General features: G+C 41.9%; 2 protein-coding genes across 2 annotated transcripts; both read left to right on the top strand.

Annotated features, from left to right (window-relative positions):
• The first annotated feature begins 410 nt into the window (after positions 1-410).
• On the top strand, positions 411-11,342 carry tmem222b (transmembrane protein 222b). The gene is made up of 6 exons (XM_083925376.1): positions 411-550; positions 1,494-1,578; positions 2,510-2,541; positions 2,651-2,747; positions 2,841-2,971; positions 7,354-11,342. The coding sequence occupies exons 1-6, from the start codon at positions 432-434 to the stop codon at positions 7,439-7,441; spliced, it is 552 nt and encodes a 183-aa protein (XP_083781502.1). The 5' UTR covers positions 411-431; the 3' UTR covers positions 7,442-11,342.
• Positions 11,343-13,858: 2,516 nt separating this feature from the next.
• Positions 13,859-16,855, top strand: tpbg1b (trophoblast glycoprotein 1b). Its single transcript, XM_083926234.1, has 2 exons — positions 13,859-14,333; positions 14,654-16,855. The coding sequence occupies exons 1-2, from the start codon at positions 14,080-14,082 to the stop codon at positions 15,501-15,503; spliced, it is 1,104 nt and encodes a 367-aa protein (XP_083782360.1). The 5' UTR covers positions 13,859-14,079; the 3' UTR covers positions 15,504-16,855.
• Positions 16,856-17,623: the final 768 nt, after the last annotated feature.

Genomic DNA, 17,623 nt, shown 5'->3' on the forward strand with positions numbered 1-17,623 from the left:
GGCCTGTTTGACTAAAGTTTAACGAGACTGATGTATTCCTCTGGCTCGCACAGATCCCGGAAGTTGCTGCTGCTGCCGACACCAGCACCAGACAGACAACAGAATCAAGCCAGCTGGAACAAGAGAAAGCGCTTCCGGCTTTACCTTTCAACGTAAAATCTACCTTTACCCACTAAATATTATATTGCCAAATATATAAACTGCCAGGCTCTGTTTTTCTAGTGCGGGTTTCCCCGGTGTTACGCGAATATCAGGAATTAATTTTGACGGCGCGCATCCCTAAATTTAACCGTATTTATAACCAAAACGGGCACGTATTGAATTTTATTTAGAAGCTATACTCGCAACGTTTCCGGTTTCGTTCCGTGTAGTTCGGGTGACGTGACGCATCTGTGAGTGGGACAGATGAAGTTCATTTTCCACAGCTGGTGATGGCGGATGTTGTTGAAAAAGACACCATGAAGAATTATCGCATAGCGTCTGAGAAGATTAACCCGGAAACCAGTCGCTTCCCCTACTGTATCGTGTGGACACCTATCCCCGTGTTATCGTGAGTTACCGCCCCCGACCAGACCCCCGGACACGGGAGCAAGTGACAGCTCCATTAGCTTTAGCTTTAGCTAGCAGACGTACCATCCTGTTGCTGAGTCCCTGTGAAAAATGTGTTATTTCAGCGTGGACTCGCTCATAGTTAAGAGTCCAGAATATGAATTCACCATGCTTTAATGTTGGGAGTCGAGCAGGAAATGAAAATGTGTTTGGGCGCATACATAAGAATAAATTAGAAAACAAATAAAGAGAAATTAAACTAAAATGGAAAAGAAAAGAACACAGAAACGGATTTACACTGTAAACGTGAAGCTTACAGCTCACTAAGCCCACAGTCAGCACCGTATTGCTGTGACAGCTACAATGCTTGAATACTATTTGTCAGTGACATATTGTCACATTGTTTTAAAACGGTTTGATAGTCCAAAGGATTATTTTAGTGTTAGTCCTAAATGAACGGTTCTCCAAAAGTGTGTGTATGTATTGTGTTGGAGGAAAATAATTTATTTTCACAGCTTTTGCAAGTATTATTGCCTCCGTTTTTATGTCAGTGGACTCGGGTGTAACTGAGTGCAAAACCTAGGTTTTAAAGTGCTTTACAGAAGGATAAAATATTAAAGGAATAAAATATGATTGCCATATTATATTACAACAGGCATCCCAACTCAAGTCATGACTCAAGCACAACACCTAGAAAAGAAAGGTTCAGCTGTGACTGAAGAAACCCCAAGAGAGTTTGTTCCACAGCCTGGGGCCCAGGACTCCAACATACCTTATATGTTCTATATTTCAATATACACAGATATTGGAAGGATGTTAGTGGAGACCTGATCTGTGGTGAAAACCAGAGTTTCAGTTTTACTGTGATTTTGTGACTATTTGTGCAGAGCATAAATGCTACTTTTATTGTAATATTCACTTTGCATGTTTGTGTTTTTGGTCAGATGGGTGCTTCCATTCATTGGCCACATGGGAATATGCACTTCCACTGGGGTCATCCGGGACTTTGCTGGACCTTACTTTGTCTCAGTGAGTAATAACTTTACATAAGTCGATTTGGAGAGAATATTTTAGCCTGTATGTTAAAGTAAGTACAGTACACTGGCTCTATAGTTCACACTAACACATTTAAAAATCATTTAAAGTTAAAGATCCGTAAGCTCGAAAAGGCTAAACACTGCACAGCAGTCTATGAGGAAGGATTTAATACTTTGGAGCGTTATCATGGTTGCAGTTGTTCTATATGAACTGAAATACTGTGTCCATGTTACAAAAAGAATCATCCGGGAAGGAGGTGCACTTGCATGTGCTGGATTGATCCACACAGCACCTTGCCAGATGATGTTGTGTGTTGTTTTGCAGAAGCCCTCTGCGTTGGCACCCCTGCTTTAACAGAGCAAATGCCCCATTTGGCACAAAAAGGAATACAAGCTGTGAGGCACATTTCTTAATTTAGTAACCATCTGATCATCTCAAGGACATATTTCGAAGCCAACACAGAAGTGACAAAAGCTGCAGTTCCTCGAATGGCCACTTACTGCAATTTCCCAGCTTGGGATCAATAAAGTATTTCTATTCTATTTCTATTCTATTAAGGCTGGCACCAAGAGCCGGTCAATCCCCATAGACCCCCATGTTAGTATGAACAACTTTACAGCAGAAATACACATTGAGCTTCACAGCAGCTCTTCAGAAACAGGTACATACAGAAGGACTAGAAACAGTTCATTTTTAAATTGAAAAATCTTTTAACTGTTTGATTTAGGTTCAAATTTTTACTGCCAAATAATTAGTAGCACACCAAAACCTAAAGTTGCCATCTGGCTGTTTGCATGTAGGGTTAGTATTAGTCTAATAGAAAAAAGGACGTACAATGAGCCCAGGCGGATTAAAGGAACATAATAGTGGTATTTGTTTTGGAATAATAAAAAGCAGTTAACATTTTGTCGTTTTTTTGCAGGAAGACAACATGGCTTTTGGAAGACCAACAAAGTAAGTGAATACAAATCTTTGTCTTGTTGTGTCAGTGAACATATTGCTACAAAGAAATAGAACCAAACCTATTTCTCTGTAGCAGTTAGGTGTTTCTCTTTGACTGTAGGTACTGGATGCTCGATGCTAGCAAAGTCTACGCGAGTGGCTCCAATGCCTGGGACACAGCGGTGCACGATGCTTCAGAGGAATATAAGCACAGGATGGTAAATAAGCATTCTTGGGGACATTTTTTTTTATATCCTTTTATTTATATAAGTATAAACCAGTGATGATTTGTACTCTTATTTTCTCCTAAGCACAACCTTTGCTGTGACAACTGTCACTCACATGTCGCTATGGCTCTGAATCTGATGCGATATGAAAACAGCGCCTCCTGGAACATGGTCAACCTCTGCCTTTTTGCTCTGATCCATGGAAAACATGTCAGGTAAGAACATGTCGAATGTATGTAGAAAAAGAAAGAAAACAAACGTGTGTAAATAAGAAGACGCCATTGGGTCATAAACAACCGCCGTTCCTTGAATTTGTTTGATGATTTCAGCGTTGGCCCTTACCGACAGAATTTCACAAATCTTGTTGTCTCTCCAGTTAGACATTTAGCTTGACGTCTTTAAGTAAATCACCCGTGTTCTTCCCCCTCTGATGTTTGTTTTCTTCTGGATTTGCAGCAGCCGCATGATATAAATGTCATCCACACGTCCCCTTGCTCACTGTGAATTCTCTCCACAATGAGCTGCTCTATTCACACACTAGCTCGGTCAGACACTACACAGACTCTGTACTAGGGGGATGGCAGAGTAAGCTCAGATTCAACTGATTCAGACCTTTGCATTCTCACATACAGCTTCTCTGGGTAATGTCGAGATCATTTCAGGTTTGCAGTGCATCTGTGAAAGGGGCTATAGAGTCCCAAGGCTAGATTTGACATGAAAATACTGGCGTTTTTTTGTAGCACAAAGCCTTATATTAAACATAAAAAGGTATCATTTGGAATAGCATAGAAAGATAGGGCACTATTAAGACACTGGTGTGATTTCCATGGTAGTAGGCCATATCTACTCCAGTGGATTTAAACTGAAATGGTGACTGATAACTATGAAGCTAAAGGGTGTTTTGAGGGTCTTCACATCCATAGTAGGTAAACCATAGCAAGCATAGCACTTGATCTTAATCCAAATGAACAGGTGTTCCACCTGCTGCTCCTGAACCAAGCACAAACAGAAGATGGCTGCCATTCAGGCCTGGCAGAGCATCCCCTGGAAGATGCCTGCTCATGTCTCTGCATTCTAGACTTACAGACACAAAGCTATGAGTCAGCACTTCAAACATGTTGATAGCATTAAATATATGTATAGTCCGAGGGGCTGGCAGCATGCATTAGGAAGAAGCCAGCCAGAGCACATTGGCATTACGCTAGACCGTCGACTGTGTTTATCTTCTTTAAATTGCCTGAAACTGACACCAGGGTGTCACAGTATAACCACATGCTGAGCTGGACGGCACAGCGCAGCAGTGTTTCAGTGTATACGCTGTATAAATGAGCAGCCAGCGGACCTCCTCTGCTCAGAACACCGTAGTGAGGTTCAATTTTAAACATGGCAGCTAATATTGGTTATGAGAGCAATAACTTCATGGACTGCTGAGGTACTCCTGCAGCTCTCAGACCTCCAAACCCACAGCATCTAGATGTAGGCCTAACGTTACATTCAGTAATATAGTGAGTCAGTAATAAAGTGTGAATTTGATTTGATATTTGCTACTGACGTTTCTACCTCAAATACATTATGACCAACTCATCGTGTGCCAGTTAGAACAGTGTGGAATTTAAGTGTTGGTCATTTCTATATCTACAAAAACCCTTGAGCTGTTCCACGTCTTTGCTGAACTTTGTTGTAATAGGTAGGCAGCAAGACCTATAGCAGAGCCTTCAGGGCCACCAACTGCTCTTCCAAACGACCAATAATGTCGCAATTATAAACAGTGGCAATAACTGGGGGTGTTTAATCTATCATCCCTGCTCGTCCCTGCCTCTGGCTGCTGAGTGCTTTGTTCCAGTAACAAAGTGGCCACTTAGCTTAAAACTGTTTAGCAGCAACATTTTTGGCAAAGGCAGAAATAAGCCTAAACTAGACATGTTGATGACACTTTATTGTCTTTAGGTGAAATACTAGTAGCAGTACAGTTGCAATTTTTCTAATGTTTTGAAATCATCATCATCATCATCATCCTCTTTTCAAAAATATCAGCATTTTGTTTGCTTTTAAGGCCCAAACTACAGCCGGCCCTATAATCTAAAGCTGCTCTTTTCAAAGCCAACATAAGAAGTAGGGCTGAAGCTTGTGAATGAGGTTGCTCCCTGTGATCCCAGGGGACCGGCCATGATTTTACTGCTATGCCTTGAACCTGTTGTGTCTCAGGACGAGAGAGAGAAAGAGAGAGACTGTTTCTTGGCTTGTAGTGAGAGTGTATTTAGGACATTTCTCCCGAAGGCCTTCGATACTGGTGTAACATGGCTGGACTACATAACCCAGTGGGTCTCTAGTGATCGTTGATAAGAAGCTGATAAGATAAGACGATTAAAGTCACTGTAGTCACCTCCCTCCGTAGTCACTTTGGTTAACAGTGGCGACGACATCAGCGACCTTTACTTTGCTTTCTCAGTATCGTAACAGCTTTTATTTGTACAAGCTACTTGTTTTGCTTTTCAGCAGGGGTGTGTGATAGATATGGGGTTTTCGAGACCGATACCGATTTTAAAGGGGAAAAACTCACTGATACCGATATGGCAATCAATATAGTGAATTTTGGAACAAAAACAGACTTGTGTGAGTGAAAAGATATGACTCTGCAAAGGGACTCAAAAGGTTGCTTTCGTAAACATATGAGAGCATCTAACATTATTATACATTACAGCCAAACTCCACGGGCTGCGTAGGCGGTGCGACGCGGATGTCGTGGGGTGCCCGCAGCACAGTGCGTCAATCATATCCAATTGAAGCAGCAACGTGGGCCACAGAAGTGTGGGCCTGCGTCATCTGTGTCACGTCACCTGTTGCCATTGCATATTCCTATGTAGCCATGGGAATAGACCGGCTCTACCAATCTCATTCCTGATGCCTAACTTTTGATGATTCAGGCAACTTAACTTATTTACGAGATTAAGTTATGTGAAACTTGAAGGAACAAGTTGACAGTAAACAACTTCTTCTTGAAGTAATTAGGCTGTTGGCGGTTAGATTAGCCTGTTTGTAGCTAGCAAAATTAAGTTCACTGTAGAGCAGGACGGTGCTGAAATCCCCCCCTTCGCTTTTAGCGATCTTAACAGTTGTGTTTAGCAGAGAAAAGGTGACTGTTAGTCAGGTATAGTGCACTGTTAGAACGCGGCCTTTTTAGCGGTTGTTGCTCTTAACTCTATCAGACAAATGTGAGAAGGCGGAGAAGTACGGCAGGAGAGAGGTTTTTGGCACAACGGAGCGCATTTGCACTGTACGTGCTGTAAGTGATGGTGTTGCAGTTAAAATGGTGATATTACCAGCTGCTACTGCTGTTGATAACTACTGTATGAAGATTGCATCGCTAACGTTACATTAGGTAACTGCGCCCTTTGCGATCTGTTCCTCTTGACATTTGTCTCCTAGCAGTAAGCTTTTACGCTGACACAAAGTCGATTTGAGAACTGTTGGCCCTACGAGTAGAGCCAACCGTTCAGTAATATTCAATTCAATTCAATTCAATTCAATTTTATTTATAGTGTCAAATCATAACAAAAGTTATCTCAGGACACTTTACAGAGTAGGTAAAGACCACACTCAATGACTTATTTATGATTTACATAGACCCAACAATTCCTCTGTAGAGTACAGTGGCAACGAAAACCTTCCCTATAACAGGCAGGAACGTCAGACAGACCCAGCTCTGTGGAGGACGGCCATCTGTCTTGACCGGTTGGGGAGGAAGAAAAGGAGAGAGAAAGAGAGAAAAGACACACAGATGGACAGGGAGAGACAGACAGACACACTTCCAGAGATGCAAGCAAAGCCTAACAGTAACTATAATATTTATAGTAATGTGAATATGACGTATATGTTAAGGCAGTTAATACAACAGAATAGTAGAAACAAGCACAGCTAAGGTGACAGAATATGAAAATGATAATAATTATGGTGGCAAACATGATCAATGATGAGTAGTGGCAATAGCAGCTACAATACAGCTACAAATTTTATAGTTTATTAAACTAGTGATAGTATATATGAGTAACAGTGACAATAGCAGCAGGAAGCGTCATGTAGGACCACGGCAGCAAGCACCACCACGATCAGCAGAGACCTGCGAGACGATAATATTAGTATCACTCCGCTCAAAGGGAGGCAGCGTTAAAGCCGTCTACACATGAACCCTAACGAGTTTGCAGCCCAAATACAATCTGTTTTAAAATGATAAACATAAATGGTGGGCAATGCTGCACCCTACCTCTGTATGTTCTGCTTCTGCTCCCCATCTAGTTTGGCTGTTATACGTACAATGCATTAAAATTTTAACCAATTCTAGAAATGAACGCTGAAAAAATAATATGTAAAATACAGATGAAATAAAATCTTGTGATATCAGCTGACTGATAAACTGGTCTGGCTGTTTGTTTTTATTTGTTTGTTTTTTTACGTATTGTCCATACTGAAATGTTGATGCCAAGAGATCAGTTTGTGGGTTTTTTTCCATGCTCTTCTCCTCACCCCCATGTTTTTTTGTCTCTCCTCTCCTCACCTCTCCTCTCCTCTCCTCTCTGTGGATATTCTCTGCTCGATCCAGCTGTGCCGGCTTTCTGAAGACCTGGCTGCCTTTCCTGATGCTGAATGGCGTCATCCTTACAGTGGCTCTGGCCCTCAACCTGCGGTGACCTGGGAAGCAGGTTAAGGACACAGTGGAACCCCCGCAGGTCGAATGTGGGGTTGACCTTTTAGCCAACAAGGGGGTGCATCACAGGGTGTCAAGCGTAAAAGTAATCAAGGAGATAAAGACTGCTTACCTCCAAGAGAAGATTGTTGAACAGGAATGTCTAACACACGTTTGCCGACACATGCTTGGTTTGTGGGAAGCAGGCGGCCAGTTAGTGGCGCTGAAGCTGGAACGCCCTAGTGATGGAAACTCATTGATATTCAGTCATTTATTTGGAGAAACGTGACTGACCACTTCACCGCCAAACAAACACACTTAATGGATTAGGATTATTGAAAAGCCTAACAGCAGGTTTAAGACATGGCCACCTGCAAAATGTAGACTTGATAGTTGGATAGAGGAACACACATTGTCGAATTCTCAAAGGGAACACATTCATGCCTTGCTTTCAGATTTTGATTATCTTACTTTGTAATGGATTGGGAGTGTAATCCCATGATTCAGTGCTTCCGGAATGCCATTTTTGTACCGGGGAGTACATGTTAAATCAATTAGATGCCTTTCTAGGGATTTTAGTGCATTTCATGCTTGATCTAATGTAGCTCGTGTACAGTGCTGCAACCTAAAGCTAAACATGCCAGAGCAGTTTGTATTTTTCTGCATTTTCTTACTTAATTCCGTAGCATATTTAAAAAAAGAAAAAAGGCTGCGTCTTCTAAAAATGAATATTTTCTCAGATGCATTATACATGCATTACATATATCACCTCATGGTACTACTTTAATAGGTTTACAGGAAAATGTTTTCATGCCTTTGACTACCGATCATCAGATTGTAGCAACCTAAATGAATGTGGGTGTGGGAACTATTATGAAACTAACAGAATAGTTAAGCTTTTGTTTTTCCTATACTCGTGCCAAATGCAGGAGAATGGGAGACCAAGTCAAACTGTGTCCTTGAATATATGTTGTTCTTTAGTGGAGCAGCTCGTTGGTGACTCCACGGTTATTGAACAAACAGCCTGTCGGTGTCTGAGTTCTGAAACCCGCTCAAGCTTTTTGTTCACCCTGAGAGATGTGTTGTTTTTGCCATTTCAAATGTTGACTTTATTGGAAGAAGCAAGAGCCAGTGCCTAGAAATAACCCCTCTCACAAGTCCTTTACACATTACATTTTATAGTTATTTTTCACACCTTTAAAAAACAAAACGTTGATTCCATATGATGGTTGGCACTCGAAATCCGTTGCCATGGCTGTCGTGAGTAGATTTAAATCCCCTTTTTGTTTGCAATCAAACAGAAAAAAGTGTTGAGCCCTCTCTTTGTCCGCGGCGCTGCCAGAAGCAGCAGGTAGCCAGGATCCTCAGGTTTTTTCACACTCGCCGACCCCTGCTGAATATCCCCAGTTCCCCCCAGCGTCTGACCAGCGTCTCCCCTGCTGTTCTCCACCTCTGCAGATCACATTCGAAGGTCATTGTGAAATGTCAGCGCTGCTTCACAAAGCTTTGATATATACCGGCCAACATCCTGCAATAATCCAAAGTAGATGTAATTTAAGTGTTGATCTTATTAGTTAAAATCAGTTGTTTTTTCTTTCTTGAGGATTTAACGTCAGGGTTAACAGTGCCAGATTTCTAGACTTTACTCTCCTCACTGGGCTTCTGTTGGAAGCACGTATTCTGTGGCCTCTTGTGTGTGTTTCACCCATGTTGCCTGTAAATATTTGATCACATATTATACTCTACACCAGGTGCTCTTTATATACTTTGCAAACTTGATCGCTCACTATACAGATTTCTCCTTTGAATAATTTACAGTGTCATTTTTGTCCTCTTTAATTCACTTCTACATATCCTCTGCTCTGCAGCAAAGCAGATCGGTGCCTGAGTGAGTGCGCGATCACGCGTGTGCGTTAGTCACGCACACAGCGATCGGAGAGAGCATGCGTTTGCATGCCAGCACGTGTGTGTCGCATGCAAGAATACAAGTGCTTGAGAAAGATCTCTGACACATGCTGTGGCTTCTTGATTAATAATCAGCTGCATTTCATTGCAGACAACTGCCTCGTGATGGATTTCTATATTTATTACTCCATATCTTTCTCTCAATCTTGTTCAAGTTTTATGTGATTGCTGGCAGACCTTAGCAAGAATAAATATTACATTAGACTCTGACATGCCTGATTAGTAGATGCAATAGTCTGAACTGTTTTGTGTGTAGCTATACAGATTCTGTAGATTAGAGCTGCAGTCAGTTTCTCAAAGCATTCAAACAAGGAAACTGAAAGATTCAAGTTGAACAATGATTTTGAAGCCTTCGGTGACACTTCAGGACTGTTGACTCTTTTATTGCGTATACAACCTTATGTGGCAAGACTTTATATGAAGCTCCTTGTAATAAGCCTCAGTTAATAGGGTATATGATGGTTATAACATTATTATTGTTAATATAACAATAGAAATGTCAAAAGTAGCATAAACATGTTTATAGTTTGATTATAAGACATGTATAAGCACTTATGAGGAATGCATTTATTATCAGTTAACTATGCATTGCTTGTATTGCAGCTACCAGATGTAAAGCTAGGACAATGGCACATAACTGTTAGTAAATCCCTACAATGCACCAATTAACTTTTAAAAAGATATTTAAAGAGAGCGGGATGACATACAGCAACCGTGTCAACGTTGACCACATGTAGTGCTCATTTGGGAGAGATGCAAAGAGCGTGCGCACCTGCGGCAGCCAGCTTCAGTTCAAGCCTTTTGCAGCATGTCATCTCTCTTTAAGTATATTTTAACAACTGCATTATAAAGGATGTATTAACCCTTACAAGGCATTTTGCTCACGTAAGCATAGTAAACTGTTAATAAGTGCATACGAGTGTTTCTCATGAGTGCTTATAAATGTCTTATAATCTAACTAATAATAATAATCTAATCTAATAATCACATTTATGATGCTATTAATAACACTTAATATATAATAATATTAACAAGAATCCTATCAGGCCCTTTTTACCTACCTATTAACTAACGCCTATTATAAGGATCTTGCTAAGTGTTACATTTTATGCCCTAAAGTCTAAAATATGCTTGAAAGTATTGGGAAATAGAGATTTTTTGGGACTGTGCAAGCACGCAGACTGGTGGCCCCTGCACTCTGAGTGATGCTACTAAAAGTAGCATGTGTTTTAAAAAAAGAAATCTGGAAATATGCTCATTATGCCTAAAGTGCCGTGACATTTTACGTCCCTGTCCAAACTTAGAGAATGTGGCTGTGGAAAGTACCTATAGAAACAAACAGAAGAAAAGCCCTTTGGTTCTCTGTAATTGCGCTAAATGTTGGAAACTGTCCTTGAATATGCGACTTGTTTTCTTTAGTGAAACGGCTCATTCATTATATTTTGAGCTATGAATGAATGAATGGCCCTTTGAGATCACGTCATGAAACTCACAACATTGTCATTATAACGGCTTTTGACATTAAAAAAAAATCTAAACCTGTATAGGTATATTTTAGGAGGAGAGATAGAAATTGAGAAGATGAGAAGTACACCAATGATGCTTTATTGGAGTGCATGAACTGAGCGGAGATGACTTGAATGGTTTTGGTTGCTGCCTGCTGAGGTGCCTTGTTGTATCCAGGAGCCAGGTCCAGGAATGTGGAGACCTGTGGTCCTAGCAATTCAGGCCGCTGACAAAAGACACTTGGGATGCTATTATTAGTGCCACTATCCATATATACTTGTACTAGTCAGTAATTTTAAGCCCAGCTTTTGTTTCTCTAATCCCCAAAACATCTTTTATGCTGCAGATCATAAAGCCCACAAGGAATTTAAGACTCCTGCGAGAAGTGACTGTGTGAACTCTGAATGTGTTTATGACTTACAGCTATAATACCAATAAAGATGTCTATTATTCTAGACATGTGTGAAAATTTGTTTGTTTTTGTAAACTGGGATTTCCATCACTGAATTAAGAAGAAGAAGAATTACTTTTATTTATCCCGCAAGGGAAATTCAATTTTTTTCACTCTGTTATTATTCGTGTTACAAACACACAGGCCCGAAACACACACACATGCACAGGACCTATATACATGCAACTAATGGAGAGATGACAATGTGAGAGATGTCAGTTATGACCACTGCGTTTCATCGAGGCTGTCAGTCAGTCCGTGAAAGGAAGTCCTCCTCCCCCTGAAGTTTCTATAAATACACCCTGAAGTGGTTCCTGTAATAATCATTATAAGCTGTCAGAATAAACATTAAGGAAGGGAAGCTGACACGGCTTTGATACTCCACTATCAAGTGGCTAAAGTCCCACTCAGCGGGCTCTATCCTGCCGAGCATCACAGTGTTCAAGTTAAGGGGGATCAAAGGCTTTCAGTCTGGCCTCCATACACCCCTCCCCCACGTTTACCATACCACCTGGGTAGACGGGAATGACCGGGGACATCACATTCACCAGCTAGTGAACAGCTGTGGTGGAGAGTAACTCAGTACATTAGCTCAAGTACTATACTTTGCTTGATTGTTTCCATTTTATGCTGCTTTCTGCTTCTGTATCTCAGAGGGAAATATTGTACTTTTCACAACTTTTAGTTAGTTTACATTTTCAGATTATTAATATGAAATATAAACCGGCTAATACGTTATGATAAATGAAACTACCCAGCTGTTTATACTGTGATTAAAATGAGCTCCACCATTAGCAGCTGCAACATTAAAGTGATGGAAACAATGCATTTATTATTATAATCCAATTGTATTAGTTATTTCACTATGAAAGGGGCCTTTCAGCATAGTGAGGACTTTCATTTTTTAGTACTTTAAGTACATTTTGATGCTGATACTTTTGTACTTTTACAGTTTTGAATGCAGGGCTGTTGGGATAGGCCTACTTGTAACACATTATTTGTACACGGTTGTATTGGTACTTTTACTTACTCTCTTACACACCTGGACACTTATCTTCTTCTTTTTTGTGCAATAACTGTATCCACCACTTAAGTGCAATAATTGAATCTTACTGCTCATTTCTGTCCTACAGATTTTATCTTATACGCTTTCTCTACACTTATCTGATTTCATTTTCCGTGAATTTTATTTGACCTATATTCATATATATAAATATACATATTTAACTAAGAGTTTATTGCTTACTGTTTATTGTTTTTTTATACTTTCTGTATTTATTTAGCTAAGAGTTTATTGGTTACTGTTCATTGTTTTGTTTTTTATACTTCCTGTATTTATTTAGCCAAGAGTTTATTGGTTATCCTATACTGTATTTTTTACACCTCCCTTGTGTTTTTGTAAGGTGATGGAAACTCAATTTCCTTGCGGGAGTCATCCCAAAGGTCTAAGTCTTAGGCTAAGTAAGTAATATAAAATGTCTTATTTTAAGTATAATTCTGTAAAAATACATAAACGTACAAAACAAAATCACAGTAATAAAATAAGACTTATCCCTGACTATTAAAGTATCATTTCAGCGTAAAATCATCCCATGGTCTTTTTCGGCACTTATACATCAAATAAGGCACAGAGACAGTTTTTTTGTGACAACTATTAACGGAGAAATCCAGCAGAGTCGCTAGCAGTCGGATGTGGCTAACACTGATTAGCTCGGGGCAGTACAGTGAAGGCCGAAGCACCAACAACGTGGTTAGTGAACGCAGATTTTATTAAAAGAGCTTACTTACCTACTGGCCCCTGTACCAGCTCCTCTCATAGTTAAGTCCATTCTAGTGGATTACCAAAGTCAATCCCAAAGGAAGGTGCTTCGTTTTATGTGTAGGGACTCGTATACTGCTACTGTAGAGGTTTGGTGTTATTTTCAGCAGCATTAGTGGTTAAAAAAGAAGTTTTAATGCCTTCACCGTACTGCCCCGAGCTAATCAGTGTTAGCCACGTCCTGCTGTTAGCGACTCTCCCAGATTTCTCCTTTAATAGTTGTTACATAAAAAAAAATCTGCTTATTTGATGTATAAGTGCCAGAAAAAAACCATAGGGTGATTTTAGGCAGTGATTACACTTTAATCTGTGCTTTGGTGGGACTTTTATGCCACATGTATTCTACCCATTTCGTGCAATAGTTCTGCCTTTTCTGCAGTCCTGCAGGCATTCCTAAAAGTCCAGATTTCCAGACCCAAATTCCAGGTGAAAAGAACTGCATTATGGGCCAACGCCACAGGATCAGGCGGAGAGAAGGAGAGCTGAGAGCTCAGACACTTTCTCCTCCTCTCTCATAGCAGCAGCGTCTACTCGAGGCTGAGAGAAAGATCTCGTGGACCCGGACAGGGGAGAAGCCCCTCCCCGCATATCATCTCACCAGGCGATGGTCCTTTTAACTTCATTGTTGGAGAAGAAGCGACGCCCCGCTTTTCCACGGCAAAAGGATCAAACACCCCCTCTCTGATCAGCGCGACCCCCGGTTTTGTTCTCATGGAAATCAGACCCAGCCTCCCGGCCACACTTTCTGCACACATGCAAAGTTGAAGCGCATTCCCAGCCGGGACAACAGCTGATGATGATGTCTTGGAGGAGCTGAGCGTTTCATTTACCCATTTTTCTCGCGCGTTTCTCTTTGGTTCATGCTCGCCGCACCCGGAGCACACACTTTTTCTTCTCCAACATGCTGGATTTGGCGCAGCGCGTTGTTTTGTGCGCGCTGCTCGGCTCCGTTTACGCGTCGTGTCCTCCGCGCTGCGAGTGCTCGGAGGCGGCTCACACCGTGAAGTGCGTCTCCAGAGACCTGCGGAGTGTCCCGACCGGGATCCCCGGATACACCCGGAATCTCTTTATAACCGGGAATCAAATCAGTCGAATCGGTCCGGAGTGCTTTAAAGGGCTGGAGAACGTAACCAACCTGTCTCTGAGTAATAACAGGTAAGACTCTCCTGCACACTCCTGGGCCTTTTTGTCAGAATTATAACAACAAACATATCATGGACAGTCCAAAACTTACTTTTTATACTCAGACATAGGTCCTCATTATTCCAAAAATAGAGCAGCCAAGAAGATTTCATCAATTTGGTTGCATTACACTAGAAAGGGGGCGTTCAACTTGTATTAAAATGACAACTGCAATTGAATTGAATTTTTGCCTCAAAATAAATCGATTCTGGAAACATCGCTTTATATAATATACTGCTCTTGTCTGGGATTTGAACGTGTGAATGATGTCTCATGGATCTCCTCCAATCCAGAATTTCCGAGGTGGAATCCCATACCTTCGCCGGACTCCGCAGCCTTCGCTCCCTGGATCTGAGTAACAACCAGCTGGCGGTCATTCACCCCGAGGCCTTCACTGTGCAGAACCAGTCTCTGCGGGAGCTCAACCTGAGCCGAGCTCTCTACAACCACTCGTCAGTGATGGACTTGGCCACCTCTCTCCGCTGGAGCTCCCTGGGGAACCTGAAAGGTCTGGACCTTTCTCACAACGGCCTCATATATTTACCCTCACGTATCTTCTCCCACCTGACCAGTCTGCAGCGGCTCCAGCTTTCCAACAACTCGCTGGTGGCCATCCACAACTCCACCTTCTCGGGCTTGGAGCATCTGGGGGAGCTCGACCTGACCCTCAACGCCCTCAAGATGGTGCCCGAGGAGGGCCTGCGAGAGCTGGACACCCTACCTAGAGCTGATCTTCTGCTGGGGGAAAACCCATTTACATGCACGTGTGGAATCGAACCTTTTGCTCTTTGGCTCAACAGATCGCAGGGGCGCATCGGTGATGCTGAGGGCCTCGTGTGCGCCTTCCCAGCCAGCATGAGAAACACATCCATGCTCGCTGTGGGCACGTTGACTCTGGGATGCCACCAGAGGGGTGCAGGGGCCGACCTTGCTTTGCAGACCTCTTACGTCTTCTTGGGTATTGTCCTGGGCTTCGTAGGCCTCATCTTCCTTTTTGTACTTTATCTCAACCGCAAGGGCATCAAGAAGCGCATCAATGACTTGCGGGACGCCTGCCGGGAGGTGTGGGAGGGCTACCACTACCGCTTCGAGATCGACTCTGACCCCAGGTTATCACAGGTCTCCACGAGCGCTGACGTGTGAGAGGACAATCACCCCTGTTGTATTTTCTTATGAATTGGACTCTTTTCTAATGCATTTATCAGCAGCAAAATGTAAAAAGTGTACAGTTTTGTCTGTAAATATGTACATACCATAGTGTTAATAATCTTTCAGCCTTGTTAAAAGCATGCACTGCCTGTCTTTTCATTACCAATGTGCTCTTTTAATACAGAATGTCCCCCTTTGTGAGTCAAATGGACATGAATGTTGTACAGGGAGTGCAGAGTCATTTCTTATATTCTTGCCTGCTCCTTGTGTCCACACAAAAGCAACAACAAGTGCATAAAGTCAGTTAGGTATTGTGTCCTAATCAACAGTGATCTGACCTTAACTCTGCATGGCACACTCATTAAACTGATTCAGATCTTGAAGAAATGCAACAAAACGCTGCAATAAAATCCTTGACACTACAAAAAAAAACAAAAAACCTCTGGGAATTTAAAGCACAATCACTCATTCATCTTTGAACCATTTCAAGCCCTTTGATCCCTACGTCCTTTAGCCCCAGGGTGCCGCAGAGGAATTAAGCCTCCCAAAGCTTTTCCAAAGCTTTCCCTAAAGTCACCACTCTGCTCCTCTTTTGGCTGTTGGATTTAAACAGGGGGACAATTCAGTGCAGACCGGCGGAAATCTCCTAGCCCCCTCATTTTTTCATGAACCGTTGCTTTGTTTCAACTGCTCCAGTTTTATTGTCAAAATGATGAGAACCAGTCCTGGGCTGAGGCCGCTGAAAGCAATCTCCCCTCCCTCCTTAAAGACAACAGCCGCTCTGCAGGCTCTTTGAAAGAAAAGTCTGTCTCTCCATATTTTTCTGTTTAGGGATTTTTTTTTTTCTTCTTTTTCCAGTGATAAGACACAGATGATTCTGAAACACCAGCTACATTGTTTGATCCAGCAGTTTGCTCTGAGCAGTGAAGGGGTGAGCTTTATGAAAAGAAAGTTCTTAACCTTTTTGGTTTTTCTCTACACTCTCTACAGTTGGAGTCTTGCTAAGAAATGTATCTTTTAAGTTGTTTTCAAAGAGCAATTTCTTAGAATAACACTAAAATCCGGAGGTGTATGTCAGTAAATGTGTTGCTCACTCCTTACATTTTGCATGCATGTTTAAATCAAATTATAACCTGCATGAAGCCCAAACAAAACATTTGGCAAAAGCACCTCTCTGTGGCCTTAAGATGCTACAAAGTGAAACACACACAGACAGAGAAAAGGGGATGGCAAGCTGCCATTCCTTAAAGTGTTTATTGCCTAAATTGCTAGCTATCTAGGTATTTGGGGTGGGGGGGTTGACTGGAACAGCCTCCCATTGTTCGAAACCAAAGTAGCATCTTCATCCTGTCAAGATGTTCTCCAAACGTCTCCGATAACAATCCAGAAATGTTTATAACAGAGAAATTTTAATGCATGTAAAGATAAAATAAAGCTTCGGAAAGCTGTGATGTCTGTATACTTATTTGATACAAATGTGATCAGCATAAATGAATGCATTCATAATATTTGGACTAAACTGTCCTATCATTTCTCCGAGCTGCAGAACCACATTAAGCCGGGGCATTTAGTCGCAGAGGAGAAAACAATTGAGGCTCGCACGCTGACACAAAGGCCGGCTCGGATGGCGAGACGCCTCAAATAAGCTTTGTTTTCCAGCGCAAAAAGATGCCTTGTGATACCCATTCTCTTTCTCCTTTCACAGACGGCCATTATGCCGCCGCATAATAGGATTCACTCATGATGACAAAGTTGAGCGCTCTGATCCAGCTATTGTTAAAGTGTCATCATTCTTAATAATTGCCTGTGGGAGAAAATCCCCGGAGAAGTTTTCCTTTCCTATTACACGACATGTCACAGGCGGGGCATTAGGCCGGCCACGGGTTATTGGTGTCAATTGGCGGAGCGGAGAGAAGAAAGATTACTCCCTGCATGTCATTACTTCCGTTTTCGCTCATTAAAGTGTGGATTAGGACCCGTGCCTTTTCTCCCTCTTTATGAGTCTGGCTGTTTGAAAAATATATGGTCTGTCTGCTTTAAGCCGTGTAAGGTTTTCTCAGCAGGAATGCAATGAAAAGAGGAACCTTACAAATGCAGCCAGACGTTCTCCATTA

The sequence above is a fragment of the Echiichthys vipera genome (genome assembly GCF_963691815.1).
Source record: "Echiichthys vipera genome assembly, chromosome: 13".
Taxonomy (NCBI): Eukaryota; Metazoa; Chordata; class Actinopteri; order Perciformes; family Trachinidae; genus Echiichthys; species Echiichthys vipera.